Genomic DNA, 17,061 nt, shown 5'->3' with positions numbered 1-17,061 from the left:
GAAGCGTCTTTCTGAAGTAGTAGTGGTCACGGGCAACGTCGCAAGAACAGCAAAAAGAAGGAAAATATTTGGAAAAAAGGAAGAGTGGCATTCCTGAAGAGAAGACAGGGCATAAGGCCTTTGTGCTATCGGATGTTTTTCCGATTTGCTGCGCCAAAGCTCAACCTATTGGATCAACCAGTCTGTTTCGGGTGGCATATCACTGTAAAACTCAAGCAAAGACTCGAATTCCATGGTCTCGAGATCAATAGAAACAATCGTAGAAGGGGTAAGGACCCTGAGATGCGACAAAATATTTTGTGAAGTTAAAACGTTGTTTCAGCTATGATATTAAGTGGCCTAGAACAGGAATAAATAGATAGGCTATATAATGAGCTAGCATATCAGGATCGTTCAGACACACAATCTTTCCACCTGTCGTCGTTGGACGAGTAGTCTAAGGTCCTGAGGTGTTTGTAAACCGATGATTTTTGTCATAAATAGAAAGAAAGCAGAAGCCACATTTTTTTGAATTTCTTTTTTTTTTTAGAAAAAGCAGTCTTTATATGTTTGCAAGTGGCAGCAAATCGTAGTCGAGCGATTAAAGAGTTTTACACGAGGTAGCGTTATTCAGAAAGGTTCTTTTACCAAATGCAGACTCGTCATAAACTGTGATTGGTTCATGGTACCCAGCAACTGCGACACATTTGCGGACGTTTCTGCTTGCTATTGTCCTCAATATCTTTGAGGGAACGCAAAATAGCTCGATAGAGCTTAAGAAAACGCATAGTTGAATCGTGGCCATCTTGTTTCACAGATTCCTATCGGAATCTGTTTTAACAAATCCGGTAGGGATTCAGTAATTTTATCTTTGAGATCTTTTTGTTCTGAATAGCGAAGCACCATATAAGCTGCGGGCTTGCGATAAGACTCCGAAGAATTAAAAGCTGGAATTGAACACTTGGAAGCAAGGAAAAGGTTGAAACTGTGTGCACTTTATTGCACGTATAAAGTACCATCGGGTACTCTTCGCATATAACTACATAACCCAAGGCTTTCAAAAGACTAAAGGATTGACGAAGTGTGAACTTCTCCAGTTATATAAGTAACCGACACAAAACCAAGATATTCCTCATGAAGGTTCAGCAGAGGTGTAGTGGAAGCAAACAGCTGCTCAGTATTGGAAATATCCGCCATTATGTCAGCAAGCACCGAAAAGTAATGACTCGCGATGTTTTTCTTCTCTTCAATAGATTGCTAAAGAATTTCTCAACACGTGGCAATCAAATCGTTCTGAATCGCTGCAGAAATATATGCGGTATTGATGGCCACCGAAACAAGATGCTTTGTTACACTTTTATCACCATGTCTTGCCTTCAGTCGCAGAAGAGCTCAGAAGTTGCCAACATTATGAAATGGTTCTGATTCCAGGATCGAAATAGAGCTAGAACACTTTCACCCCAAAGGGCAAGCTGCTGCCACCCGCAAAATTTCACATTTTCAACAATTGGCCTCAGTTTTTGAAGATTTGCCGTCTTTTATATTTCTCTCTCGTTTTCCCTTATATATGTTACTGTTCGTCTGTGTGGATGTCTACATTTTCTTCTGTACTTGCTCCTGTTCATACTCTTCATGAGAAAGCGGTAAGAGTTCTTCAGTCGACTTCACTCCTGTTGATCTCCTTAAGATTAAAGATATTTATGTTATATCTCTATCTTCGTTGGCATACCAATTCTTCCACGGAGATCTCCCATTTTGTTTTTCTGGACTACTTAAGCTAGTAGGGGAAGTAAATTTGTACTGGAAACTGCGAAACTGGGAGGATGTGATGATTTCGGCTACTCCCTCGGTTCGTTCAGACTTTGGTCTGGTCGTGACTGTGGGATGTGCTTGGAACTTGGTTCCTGCTGAGATTCGTCAGTCACGAACACTTGGCTCCTTTAAAAGACAGATGAAAAGTTTCTTATTAAAGGTAAATATTAAATGATTTATAGTTGCTTTATGTTTTTGTGTGGTTTGTTTTTTTTTTTTGTTTGTTTTTGTGTGTGTGGGTTTTGTTGGGGGGGGTTGTTTTGTTGGCGTTCGATCCTTAATGATATAGATAATTCTATATTGTTATTTGTTGTCGGCTGATAGGAGGGCCACTGCTTCGTATGGACTGTCAGTGAGATGACTTATTTTACTTGTATATTTTAAATTAGACACTTTTTAGTATTGTTTATTCCAAGTTTTAATACTAGTCTTTTATTCTATGTCGTTTCCCAAATAATGGGCCATTGAGCCCTTTGGGATACTGTTTTTGTTATTGTTATTTATGGAAATAAATGGAACTTGAACTTGAATAGTAGTAGTCATGGTAGGAGTAGCAATAATCCGTTGATCCAAAACATAGTTGAAATAAAGGTCATGTTACGTGTTTTTTTTTTTACTATTATTACTAACAGCTCATCGCAGCACCAAGCCATCTCAGGCTAACATAGTTGGGCAGCCTCTTCTTCCATCCAGTCTGTTCGGTGCTTTACTCTTTACTCAGCTATCCCATGAAGTTTTAATTTTCACTAAATCCTTTTTTGCGGCTTCTTCTCACCCATCTAAGGGACTTCGTGCTTTTCACTTGGATTCTGCTGGATTACTAAAACGAACAATTTTTGGCACACTATCATCATTTATGCGCAAAGTTTGACCTAACCATCTTAACCTTTCTTTCATTACTTCAGACAAGACACAGACTATTCTGCCCAAATCGGCACCAGGAAGCTGAGTGACTGGATTTTGCCAAAGTGAGATTTGGCCAGGAAGCTGAGTGATTGATCTGTGGTCGAGTGAGTTGAAGCCACGACTTGTCCCAATTGTAGCCATATTTCCGGAAACTGCCCAGTGGTTCGACGTCATTCTTCACGACGTTCCACCATAACGTTCGGTTGGACCTGGCGTGTTAGAGTCTCCTCTGGGCGTCGTATTAAATAATTGGCCAAAAATGGTGGGTGGGATAGATATGTTACATTATCATACTGTTTAAGGAGAGAGAGAGAGAGAGTAACTTTGGCCCCTAGGGCGGTTGGGATGGATTAGTCGTATCATGATAACGTTCAAGGATAGATAATTTCCTGCAGCTTCATAATAACAATAATAATAATATACTGCAATAAAAAGGCTTTTGCCTCTATAAAAATTTACTTTCACGAAAATTATTGTCAATAGTATTCTTGAAAAAGTTGGTAGTCAGCCATAACCTCTTCTTGGGGGAGGTTGTTCCATTCCTCGACTACTCGGTTTGAGAAGGCCCACCTTTCGACATCTTTATTGAAAGTGTTTTGTTTTGGCTTAAAGTTGTGTCCTCGCAGATTGTTTGTGTTTAAGAAGAGTCTTTCCTCTGGTCCAATCTTATTGTAGTACTTGTGACATAGCTTGAAAGTTTCAATAAGATCACCTCGGAGGATCCTATAGGAGATGGAAGGATGTGACAGTTTTTCCAATCCTTCACAGAAGGAGAGGCCTCTTAGTTTTGGTACAGTTTTATTTTGCTCTTCGCTGAATCTTCTCAAGTGCATCAATGTCTTATTGAAGGTGAGATCTTATTGTCGTATGACCATATTCAATGACAGGCTGAACAAGAGACTTAAATAGAGTTGAAGAGGCTAAGGATCATTTAGGATGAAGTTTCTACAAATAAGTCTGACTACTTTTGAAGCTTTGCTCACGATGGATTCATAGTGGCTGGTGAACTTTAGCTCACTGTCTATTGTTACTCCGAGATCCCGCTTAAGAGATGTTTTTGGTATTAGGCTGGTGTTAAAGCTATAGGTTGACTTGAAATTCTGTGGTCCAAGGCTGAGGTGGGAACTTTTGTTTGCGTTGACCTCCATTCCCCATGTCCTCATCCAATCGGCTATCTTGTTCAAGCTGGTGTGCTGCTCTTGAATGTCATTTGGGGATTTGATAGATCTAAAAAGCTTCGTATCGTCAGAATCGAGTGCGATATCTGAGTTAATATTGTCAGGCAGGTCGTTTACAAAAGGATTGAAGAGCAGGGCCTGATGACCCTGCCTTGTGGAATACCGCTAGATACTTTTGTCACGACTGTGCCAATGTGGCCATATATGTTCACCCTCTGAGTTCTACCTTCCAGAAAATTCGTGATCCAGCCAAGAGCTGTGCCCACAATCCCAAGGTTTCGTAACTTATGAAGGATATTTGAATGAGAAACTTTATTGAAGGCTTTACTAAAATCAAGGTGTATTGCGTCAACTTGTATGCCTTTGTCGAGGTTTAGTCTCCAAGTGTGTGTAACGAGAAGTAGCTGGGATTCAGCTGACCTACGTCTTAGGAATTCAAATTGCATTTTTTTTTATTCACTTTTTGGTTAGAAGCTATTCTAGTAATCTGTCTGCTATGATGGACTCAAGGATTTTACAATTGATGCATGTAAGACTTATGACCCTGTGGTTGAATGGGTTTTGTTTTTCACCTTTCTTGAAGATTGGGGTGATAATTGCCTTTTTTAGACTTTTAAAAAGTTTTATAAGAAAGAACTAACGCTAGCTTATAGTAACTGAAATATGAATTAATAATAGTAGCCTTAGCTTAAGTGGCAGCATTATCATCCGGAAATTTCTAAAGTATGATGTCATATTTGACTTTCTTAGCTACTTGATTCTCTGACATCCTCCGATTAATTTCAAATACCGTATAATCTTTCTTTGCATTTCCTTGGTAAATCCTCATAAATCCTGCGAATTAGAATGACTTGAAAAATAGATGTCGCAGGATGACTTATCAGCTAATGAAGCTCAAGGATGGAGGTCCAACAAAGATTTTATTTGTTCGTGTTTTAGGTTTTGCTCTTTACTTTCCTTTGAAAGCCTGAAAGCCAAAATAGTCGATTAATTTAGTTCGATATTCTACAAAAGAGGTGGTTATACGAACTAACGAGGGGGTGGGATAATGTAAAATGCAAAAAAAATGTGAGAATAGAAAGATCCAGAAGTCCTAAGGATTTTAAAAGTTTAACCTCTCAATATTCCAAGTGTGTTCGACTTTTTAACACGACAAGATAAAGTAGACTCGAGTACATTTAACTTAACAATTTCTTACATCTCTGTCGAAAGGCTAACTAAGAATGAAACTCCAATTCTTAGGTATTTTATTTGTGCTGCACTATGGATCATGTTTATATTCTTCTGGTAAGTTTGCCGTCGGGATGTCCGGTAACAATAAATCTTTGAAAGATATTGCTCCCTATCCCAAGCCGCTCAATGATCAAAGACGTTGTGTAATTTATTTACCTAACAAACCTAATGAGAAAAATTTTAAAGTAGAAATAAAAGCTACAAGGGAGGCGATGACGTGCCCTCCTAATGACACCTGGTTTTCTGTTCGGTTACGGAAAATTTTTTTAGAGGCAAGGGGATATAACTATTACGTAATCAATAATTTTGACTTGGTACCAGCTAGTACATATATGGCATGCTACACCTACGACAAAATGGCACCAGTTAGAGTAAATCTAGGAGATGAAGCATTTATACAATATAACAGCAAACTACCAATCGTAGTATATGCTCCAAAGGATGTTAAGATACATTACATTATTTCAAATCAAGATGGTAAAATTGATGATTGGTGGAATTATTTCGGAGAGGACATGTGTCAAGAACTTACTTCAGATGGGTCTACAACGCGTCACGACGAACTGGCTCCAGAGGTACCACTGAACAGCACTGGATCCAGCAAAAACAAAAACCTTATCATTTTGATCTTCCTTATCATTTTGCCCATGTGGCCATATATGTTCACCCTCTGAGTTCTACCTGCCAGAAAATTCGTGATCCAGCCAAGAGCTTTGCCCGCAATCCCAAGGTTTCGTAACTTATGAAGGATTTTTGAATGAGGAACTCTTGAAGGCTTTACTAAAATCAAGGTGTATTGCTTCAAATTGTATGCTTTTGTCGAGGTTTAGTCTCCAAGTGTGTGTAAATAGAAGTTGCTGGGATTCAGCTGACCTATGTCTTAGGAATCCAAGTTGCCTTTGGTTGATCAACTTTTCGGTTACAAGGTATTCTAGTAATCTGTCTGCTGTGGTTGATTGGGTTTTGTTTTTCACCTTTCTTGAATATTGGGGTGATAATGGCGTTTTTAGACTTTTAAAAAGTTGTATAAGAAGAACGAACGCTAGCTTATAGTAACTGAAATATGAATTAATAATAGTAGCCTTAGCTTTAGTGGCAGTATTATCATCATGATGCCATATTTGACTTAGCTACTTGATTCTCTGACATCCGTCTCTTACTATTCAAACTAAGAAAGAGCCGTGAGCTTTTTCCTGTTTGTAATTTATCTTAGAAAATCATATAAAAGATATGCATAGTTCATCAGGGTTGCAGCGGTAGCTAGCAACCTAAGAAGAGACGATCACGTCCAATAGTATTTCTTTAAAGATTCAGCCTGCAGATGGGTTCTGTAAGCCTTGTGACAGTATGGTTGACTTTAACCTTGATCCTGCTTCGGGACTTTTTTTTTTCCAACCCTCCTCCGATTACTTTTAAATACCGTATAATCTTTCTTTGCCTTTCCTTGGTAAACCTTCGTAAATCCTGTGAATTAGCATGACTTGAAAAACAGATGTCGCAGGATGACTTATCAGCTGACGAAGCTCAAGGATGGAGGTCCTACAAAGATTTTATTTGTTCGTGTTTTAGGTTTTGCTCTTTACTTTCCTTTGAAAGCCTGAAATCTAAAATAGTGTATGAATTTACATCGATATTCTATAAAAGAGGTGATTATAGGAACTAACGAGGGGGTGGGAATATGAAAAATGCAATAAACTGTGAGAGCTGGAAGATCCAGAAGTCATTGTCGTAGAAAATGTTATGCTTGCCTCCTGTAGCCAAACTTTTTTTTGGTTCAACTCCTAAAGGGCTTATCTTTATAATGTTGTGCTTTATTTTCGTAGAAATTTTTATTTTTTATTTTAGTTCTTAGTTCAGGATCGCTAAAGCTATTATGTAAACTGCAAAAATATTTATGGTGTCTCAGCAATAATTTTAAGTTTTTAATTAAAACTAGTAAAATACCTGAAAATTATTAAATTATTTGCCAATACTTTGAATAGCAAAAGACGAAGTTTCTACAATCTGCGATTATGACGTCATTGATCAATCTTTAACATCAAATATGCAGTTTGTCGTAAAAAACTGATTAAATGTTTAAATTTTTTTTAAATTACAAAAGGTTTTTAACTACATCAATTTTCTTTAAAATGAGTCATTAAACAGCTCTCTATGATGTTCCGGTGCAAATCTATCTGAGGTTACTATAATTAGAAAAGAAAACCAAAAGTTTGAAGCTTAGTAGACAATCGGTGTTAGTAATGGGGCTTGCTTCAATAATCAAATATCTTTGAAAAGACTGCAGTATGAAAAGACAAAAAAAAATTTTGTAAAAAGTGATTCTATTTTATTTTTTTTTATTTTTTTTTTTTTTAAGATATTAGAACTTTTAATTTCCGTTCGAATGAGACTTCTCGCGACATTCTAGGACCACTGGGTCGATACGATCACCCCTGAAGGAAAAAAATAAAATAAACACGTATCCGTGATCTTTCTTCTGACATACAATACAAAATTCCACATTTTTGCAGATAGGAACCTAATACCTTTACAGTAAGTTTCTCTGATACTCTGAATTTGATGGTGTGATTCTCATTAAGATTCTATGACTCTAGGGGGGGGGGGTATGGCACCATACCCCAGATAAGAAACATTTCAAAAGGTGCTTTTATTATCTTATTTTTTAGTCACTGTGCGCTGTAGTTTTTTCTTTACTAGGTTTCAGCTATATCCGTTGAAACTTGCATATTCCCCATTTATAATGAACTAAATCGATCCATTATGTATGTCTTATATTATCTTGTCGAAAGATAAGCGTGCACACATATTGAATTCACTTATTACTTCAAATATGGTTACTAACTACGATTATGACGTCATTCATCAAGATTGGCCATAAAAATGTAGTTTTTAGTGGAAAAGTTGGTTCTATAAAAAAAAATTATTACAAATGGCACTAGATCTAGTAATTTCCTTTAAAATGAGCCATCGAACAACTCCCTACGATGTTCTAGTGCCAAGCTATCTGTGGGAAAAAAGATGCCGTTTAGACAGACTGATGTAGTAGTGGCCACTTTTCTTGATTTTCAAGCCAATAGATTTCCCTTGTTGTTCAAGCCAAGGGAAAGTAATTTTCCTATATAGGGGTTTCGGACAAGGTAGTTATAATGGTGTACTTTTTGTTTTGACCTGAGTCTATTTTTAGGAGTTATGGGTTATTATATTTCTTAACATTCGACGTGATCGTCTCCTACTAGGTTGCTAGCTACCGCTGCAACCCGAAAAGTTGTGAAGCGCCATCTGGTGAGGTATTTCATGGGACATGCTACTGGTGAGGACATTGTATAGAAGCTGATGTCATACATTGAGAGCGATAATTTACCTCTTGCAAGACTAATAATTATAGGCAGGAATGGGCCTAATGCCAATAGGTATGTTTGCAAATGAATGCATTCAAGAAGAAAAAGCCTTCAAAAGAGCTTATGAAATTTGGAACGTTTAACATCCATGCTGTGCAAAACGCACTCATGAAAGGGCTCCAGGAATTTGGAGAGGAGTCATCTAACTTGGTTGTCATCTTGAGGCATTTCTTTCCTTGGCTGGCCTGCAAGATGGAAGATTTTCGAGAATGCCCTAAAAATAAAAGTGTCCCATACAATAGTTTTATTCAGCGCGTCTCAACAAGATGACTGACTTTGGGTCCTGCTGTTTGCCAAGCGATTGATCAATGGCTAGCACTCTTGAAGTATTTTTTGAATTACATGCCATCCAAGAAACATTTGTTGAATATCGCGTCATCAGCAAAGTATCTCTAGATTTTAAGCAACCTAAAAAGGGAATATATGATTGGAGAACTCAAATTCTTGTATTCATCGTCGGAGATTTTTACGAAATTCACGGCAGCATTTCAGAAGAACGAAACTCTTGTGCATGCTCTTCATGTTGATCTGAAAAACTTACTTCTCACGGTTTTGGCAAGACTTCTGAAACCTGACTTTCTCATTTCTGCGGATGAAATTTTTACCAGTTTGATTGAGAACTCGGACAACTATTTGCAGGTCACTATTGTAGATGAGCAGGTTGAGCTTGCATTAGCTGCTCAGAGACTCACCTTAGCAAAAATACAAGGATTCTGTCAAAGGGCGCGAAGGCATTTCACGGCAGCTGCCAAACACTTGATTAAGAAGTGCCCCATCTCTTCTAACAGCATTCTCGAAGTGTCTAAGAACCTGGATCCCAAGGAAAGGAAAAAATCTAGAAGTCTATCAGATATAGTTGTGCTCGCTTGAGTGATCCCAGTAGGAGTAAGTGTTGACAATGTTAGAAGTTAATGGATGTTTCTGCAAGCCTAGAACTCAGTAGAGTCAATGCCATCTCATGTCGACCATTACTGGCATCAAATCTTCTCTATGAAGGATGCTTTTGGTGGGCAAAATTATACGCTTTTGTTGATGTTTGTAAAAGCTGTGTTGACATTATTGCATGACAGTGCTCATTTAGAGAGGGGTTTTTCACTCTCGGGAAGACTTCTTCTGTCGGACAGAGCCTTTGTGTAAGAAAGAGTCCTGAATACAAAGCTGTTTGTTATTGGCAAATTGAACACATATGGAAGCAAACCTGAAAGGTTTTCTATTTCCAAAGAGTTGTTGACTTAGACTTGGTTAAACACCAAGACTATGTTTAGCGCAAGGCATAAGAACAAGCGTCTGAACGTCCAAGACCAAGAGAAAGAAAGGGAGCTGAACCTAGTTGACCTCTCTATAGACTTCAGGAATCATTGCAAGGAAAAAAGACCTCTGAAAAACAAAATGAGCAATCGTTAACGCCTTGTTGAAAGAGGCCACCGATTACTTGCAGTGAGTGATGGCTTCAAAGGATTTGGTGGACATCGCCATGGCCATTTCGCTACAAGAGAGTGCCATGAAAACACGAGAAGATGAAAAAAACAGAACAGATGAAAAAGAGTGGACTGAAAAGGACATACAAAAGAGGAAGTGGGACCTGATAAGCAAGTTCACCGATCTCTCAAAGAAGATGAAGAAGTGAATGAGTTAGCTTACAAGCTGAAGTCGTATTGATTGTATTTACTTGTTTTATGTCTTGAAGTTGCTTTTCTTTTTTTTTTCTTTTTTTTATTTTTTTTAAAATAAACGTAACCAAAAGTTTGAACAAAAAGAAAATAGGAAAATAAAGAGAACTGACCCGTCTCCAGGGAAAGTGAGTTCCTTCTAATTCTCATGAATATGATGATTCTTTGGATTACTTGGCAACCGCTTCTGATTTATGAGCAAAGGAATATTTTGACCATGAATGGCAATCAAAATCTTTCCCACTTAGGTCCCTATTGGTACCTTTTTTCACTCCTACAAGTCTTTTGACAGGTCGTCAAGTCCCTTTTCTAATGAGCAGGAATCATTCCGAGCCCTGTAGGAACTATCATACTGATCAAACAGAACGGCAATTTTCAATTATGGGAACAAATTTTTTGAGAACTTTAAAGAGAGCCGGGAACCCCTCAAACATGACGTGACGAGAAATAAGAATAAAAAGCACCGTGAAAATTTCCATTGTCGTAGATCAATTGGCTAGATGGTTAGTGTCCTCCACCTTCACAAACAAAGACAATCGCATTTTCGCTTGGATGGGATTGATCCGTCCCCTTTTTTACTCACTGTTAGCAGACCAGTAGGAAATTGTAAGGGATGGCTAATGGCTCAATTCTTTTCTTGGCTTTTTACAAGTATGTTCAAGGGTAGGATAGACTAGTAGAATGTTCCGATTTTTTTCCCGAGCTTATATTCCCCCCCCCCCTCCCTGAATAATACTTTTTTTTAGAATTGTTATCTAATATTTTTTTTAGATAACACTTTTGTATCCCCAGGATAAACAAAAAATTTTGAAATTAATAAACAGCGTGGTCTCGGTTTTGCAGACTGAAAAATTAAGATTATACGAATTTATTGCTACAATTGTCCTACTACTTTTGGTAATCTTGATGCAAGATTATTTTTCTAACTTAAAACTATAATAGTACCGCTAATACTTCAGTAGAATCTAAAAATATTGGATTTTATAATTATTTTCGTGCATTATACATCCAACCTCTCCCCCCTAATTCTTGAATATAGCCTGCCCTAGCAAATATTGTTGCAGAAACTTTTGTGGAGATTTTGAAAGGCAAAATTTGAAGACTGATAATGGAGCAGGATGGTCCATGTTTTTATGCCAAATGACATCCTGCTACCCAGGATGTCCAGTTTGACATTGACAGGGAATCCATGATAGCTAATATTTCTTAGTTAGCAAATTCTTTTGCTTGTTTCTTACAAATGTCTTCAGGGACAGGTTAGCCTGGTTGTCTATGCTGAATTGTTTTTTCAAGCATATGTTGTTCTGTATTTCCCGTCTGATTAATGGTTTTATGGGAATCGGGCCAATAGAAAGTTAGCTTGGGCTAACTTGCGAATGAACAATGTTCGGCGGTAGAAAGCCTAAAACATTTAAAAGTTTTAAAATTCGTCTTTACTTCCTTCATAAAACCATTTTTTTATTTCTTTTTATCTAGGATTTAATCTAAGCCTAGGAGAGTTTTACCATTCCACGTGATGCCATCTTTCCTCATAGCTTTTCATGTATTCCTTAGGACAATGTCCATCAAAGTAATCCACTTTAATAGGGATATCATTTAGTTTAAATGTGTGTTGAAATTTAGTTGACCGTGTGCTGAATGTGATTGTACCATATGTTGGTTTGGAAGAGCCCTCTGATTACTTAAGACCATTCTTTAAACCAAGGGTGACCAAGCCAATGGTTCTGTGGGCCATTTTAGAAATTAATTAAAAAAAACATGTTTCCACAAAATAAGTTTTTCAAAGAAAATTAAACAACTCCATTAAACAAAAAATGATCCAAAATAAAATCAAATAATCTAACAAGCGTGAAACTACCACAAATCAGCATCGATAACTAAATTAAACCCAAAACGACAGAAATTACAATAAATAGCCGACTTAAACTCAAAACAAACAGAAATTAGAATAAGTTGGGCTCAAAACCCCTATGCCTTCCCAAGGCCAGAACATAATTTGCACTCTACTGAAAAAAATATTAATGTTTTACTTTTATAACTTTAATAAATCAAATAATATTAACATTTTTATTACTAAATATCAGTATATGTATATTAAACTGACAATGCCCATTCGTTTGCATTTTTTTCAGTAAAGTGCAAATTATGTTCTGGCCTTGTATATATACCCTGTATATATAAGTTTCGCAGAGAAGCTGTGCACAAAGATAGGTGCTGAGAAAGACATTCAGTTATATTATTTACCATGATTTGCCACATTTACTTATTATAATAATGATATTGCCTTTTAGTCGTTTATTCTGGACAAATTGGAACTTCGAGAGTCCAAGCATTGAGAGCGCATTTACCAATGGATCTGGTCGAATTGACGTAGTAAGAGACGCCCTCTATCAGCCACATGGTTTGACGATATTCGGCAACCGACTTTATTTCACAAATGCTAAACCGGGGTATACCTATGATATAGAGTCTGTCACAACAGATGGTAGTAATCGGTAAGACTTTCGACACTTTCTAAATCGTCCATAGTCTGTATTAATTTTTGTATTTCAAGAAAAGTCCGTGATAGGATATAATTGAAAGTTGTTTTGTTTTACTGCTGTAAACATTTTGAAAATCTATGGAAAAAAGTTCAAAATAAGTTCTTGAAAGAAAAGCAAAGAAAGATAATTAAACATTCAGAACTGAATGATCAGAACTGAAGTCACCTAATAAATTAGTCTAATGACGGACAGAAACTATCATAAGCGAATAAACAAAACCTAAAACTAGAAGAAATATACAATGAATAATCAGTTCAAGCTTAGAACCAAATGAAAATATCGCCAAATGAACCAAGTCACCTAATAAATCAGTCTAATGACGGACAGAAACTATTATAAGCGAATAAACGAAACCTAAAACTAGAAGAAATACGCATTGAATAATCAGTTCAAGCTTAGAACCAAATGAAAATATCGCCAAATGAACCAAGTCACCTAATAAATTAATCTAATGACAGACAGAAACTACTATAAGCGAATAAACGAAACCTAAATCTTGCAGAAATATGCAATGAATAATCAGTTCTATCTTAGAACCAAATGAAAATATTTTTTTTATTTTTTTTTAATAAAAAAAGACATCTTTAAAAAAAAAAAGACATCCGTCCAAAATGTATATTGTTTTCAATTCAATTTAATCTGCTTTACTTAAAACTAAACAAATCGCTTCAAAAATAGTCAGTTGGTATTTTAGTAATTTTTGTTAGGTATCAATTTTCCCTCTTTGAATGAAATTAATTAAAAAAAACTTTTTCGACAATATAAGTTTTTCAAAGAAAAGTAAAGAACTCCATTAAACCAAAAATGAGCAAAAATAAAATCAAATAATCTACCAAGCGTGAAACTACCACGAATCAGCATCGATAAATATAATGAGACCCAAAACGAACAGAAATTACAATAAATAACCGAGTCAAACTCAAAACGAGCAGACATTAACATGAGTAGGGCTCAAAACCCTATGCCTTCCCAAGGCCACAACGTAATTTGCACTTTACTGAAAAAATACTAATGGAATGAGCATTGTCAGTTTAATATACTTATACTGATATTTGTTAATCAAAATGTTAATATTATTTGATTTATTAAAGTTATGAAAGTGAAAACATTTATATTTTTTAAAAACATTTATATGCCCCCAGGGCATAACTTATAACCGTTGCCCTGAAGACTGTGGGGGGAGTGTCCAGCTCAAAGGTATAATTTTCTAAACTTTAAACTGCGTGGAACAAAATGGATATCTCGAAATTTTGATTGGATGTGTTTGGAGGAATGATGGGTGTGGGGGAGGGGGGTCGGGGGGGCTTGTTGCACCCCCAATCCCTTTTGACTATTAAAAAGGGTACTAGCCCTTCGAATTTCCAATCGAATGAGCCCTTTTTGAAATTTCTACGACAACGCGTTCTATAAAAACCTTATATGCTTACAGGGAATAACTCACATCACTGAACAAAATGGCCATCTAAAAGATTTTATTGGATGTGTTTTGGAGGAAAGATAGGCGTGAGAGGGGGACTAATTACCTTCAAATCACATTCGACTATTGAACAGGACAATAGACCGTTGAAATTCAAATCAAATGTGCTCTTTTTCAAGTTTCTACGACAAAGATTTCAGTAAAAACTTATATGCCCCCAGGGCATAATTTATAACCATTGCCCTGAAGACTCTGGAGGGAGTGCCCTGCTCAAAGGTATAATTTCCTGAACTTGAAACTGTGTGGAACAAAATGGCTATCTCAAAATTTTGATTGGATGTGTTTTAGGAAATGGTGGGCGTGGAAGGGGTACTAGTTGCATTCCATTGCTTTCGACTATTATAAAGGCCAATAGCCATTTCAATTTCTTACTAAATAAGTCCTTTTTGGAGTTTCTACGATGACGCGTTCTATAAAAACCTTATATGCCCCCAGGGCATAACTTACAACCCTTGCCCTGAGGGCTGTGAGGGGGTTGTCATCCTCAAAAACCTAATTTACAGAACCTAAACTATTTTGAATAAAATGCTATCTCGAAATTTTGATTGGATATGTTTGGTGAAAAGGTGGGCGTGACAGGGGGGTTAGTTGCCCTCCAATCACTTTCGACTATTAAAAAGGGCACTAGTCCTTGGAATTTCCAATCGAATGAGCCCTTTTTGAAGTTTCTACGATAATGCCTTCTATAAAAACTTTATATGACCCCAGGGCATAACTTACAACCCTTGCCCTGAGGGCTGTGAGGGGGTTGTCATCCTCAAAAACCTAATATACAGAACTTAAAACTATTTTGAATAAAATGGCTATCTCAAAATTTTGATTGGATATGTTTGGGGAAAAGGTGGGCGTGACAGGGGGGTTAGTTGCCCTCCAATCACTTTCGACTATTAAAAAGGGCACTAGTCCTTGGAATTTCCAATCGAAAGAGCCTTTCTTGAAGTTTCTACGACAACGCTTTCTATAAAAACTTTATATACCCCCGGGTCATAGCTCGAATCACTTGCACCGAGGGTTGTGGGGAAGTTTCCTTCTCAAAAACAATCTTTTATAACTGGAAATCAACTACGCTGAACAATATGGCTATCTCAAAATTGTGAGTAGATGTGTTTGAGGAAATGATGGGCGTGGTTGGGGCTTGTTGCCCCCCAATCACTTTCGACTATTAAAAAGGTTACTAGCCCTTTGAATTTCCAATCGAATGAGCCTGCTTTGAAGTTTCTACGACAACGCTTTCTATAAGAACCTTATATACCCCTAGGGTATAACTTAAAACCCTTGCCCTGAGGGTTGTAGGGGAGTATCCTGCTCAAAAATATATTTTCTATCTAGAAATCAACTACGCTGAACAGAATGGCTATCTCAAAAGCTTGATTGGATGTGTTCTGGGGAATGATGGGCTTGGGGGGGGGGGGGGCTAGTTGCCGTCCAATCACTTTCAACTATTAAAAAGGGCACTAGAACTCTCAATTTCCAATCGAATGAGCCCCTTTTGAAGTTTCTATAACGACCACTTCCATATGAAGTGCCCAGCTCTTAAGGAAAAATATAATAAATAGTAAATTGTGTCAACATCGTTCTTATATGCCCCCAGGGCATAACTTACAACCCTTGCCACAAGGGTTGTGGGGGAGTGTCCTCCTCAAAACATATTTTCCATCTGGAAATCAACTACGCTGAACAAAATGGCTATCTCAAAATTTTGATTGGATGTGTTTGGGGTAATGATGGGCGCGGGGGGGGGGGGCTAGTTGCCCTCCAATCACTTTTGACTTTTAAAAAGGGTACTAGCTCTTCGAATTTCCAATCGAATGAGCCTGCTTTGAAGTTTCTACGACAACGCCTTCTTTAAAAACCTTATATGCCGCCTGGGCATAACTTAAAACCCTTGCTCTGAGGGTTGTGGAGGAGTGTCCTCCTCAAAAACATATTTTCTATCTGGAAATCAACTACGCTGAACAGAATGGCTATCTCAAAAGTTGGATTGGATGTGTTCTGGTGAATGATGGGCGTGGGGGGGGGCTAGTTGCCGTCCAATCACTTTTGACTATTAAAAAGGGCGCTAGAACTCTCAATTTCCAATCGAATGAGCCCCTTTTGAAGTTTCTACGACAACCACTTCCATATGAAGTGCCCAGCTCTAAAGGAAAAATATAATAAATAGTAAATTGTGCCAACATCGTTCGTATATGCCCTCAGGGCATAACTTAAAACCCTTGCCCCGAGGGTTGTGGGGGAGTGTCCTCCTCAAAAATATATTATCTATCTGGAAATCAACTACGCTGAACAAAATGACTATCTCAAAATTTTGATTGGATATGTTCGGGGAAATGATGGGCATGGGTGGGGGGGTGTGGGCTAGTTGCCCTCCAATCACTTTCGACTATTAAAAAGGGCACTAGCCCTTTGAATTTCCAGTCGAATGAGTCTTTTTTGAAGTTTCTACGACAACACCTTCTATAAAAACCTTCTATACCCCCAGGGCATAACTTAAAACCCTTGCCCTGAGGGTAGTGGGGGAGTGTCCTCCTCAAAACACATTTTCTATCTGGAAATCAACTACGCTGAACAAAATGGCTATCTCAAAATTTTGATTGAATGTATTTGGGGGAGTGATGGGCGTGGGGGCGCTAGTTTTCCTCCAATCACTTTCGACTATTAAAATGGGCACTAGCCACCACAATTTCCAATCGAATGAGCCCTTTTCGAAGTTTCTACGACAACTCCTTCGATACGAAGGGTCTGTCGGAGAAAAAAAAAAACACATTGTGGCCACATCGTTCTTAACTCAGGCAGCGCTGCCTATGATGGAATTTAAACGAAATTGATTTTTTAATCCTTTTGATGGTCATGACAAAACCGATGTAT

General features: G+C 37.5%; 1 protein-coding gene across 2 annotated transcripts in view; it reads left to right on the top strand.

The window, feature by feature from the left end:
• The window catches only part of cue (Low-density lipoprotein receptor repeat domain-containing protein cueball), a 146,249-nt gene that overhangs the window by 85,794 nt on the left and 43,394 nt on the right, over positions 1-17,061 (top strand). For both annotated transcript variants that reach the window (XM_089096905.1, XM_089096906.1), the window contains exon 4: positions 12,468-12,671. In XM_089096905.1, the coding sequence (XP_088953031.1) occupies positions 12,468-12,671 (204 nt within the window). The remainder of the gene's footprint in view (positions 1-12,467; positions 12,672-17,061) is intronic.

This window comes from Artemia sp. Qi Xiang Cuo, chromosome 11 (assembly GCF_049724085.1).
Source record: "Artemia sp. Qi Xiang Cuo chromosome 11, ASM4972408v1, whole genome shotgun sequence".
In the NCBI taxonomy this organism is placed as follows: domain Eukaryota; kingdom Metazoa; phylum Arthropoda; class Branchiopoda; order Anostraca; family Artemiidae; genus Artemia; species Artemia sp. Qi Xiang Cuo.
This window is presented reverse-complemented; position numbering and strand designations above follow the sequence as displayed.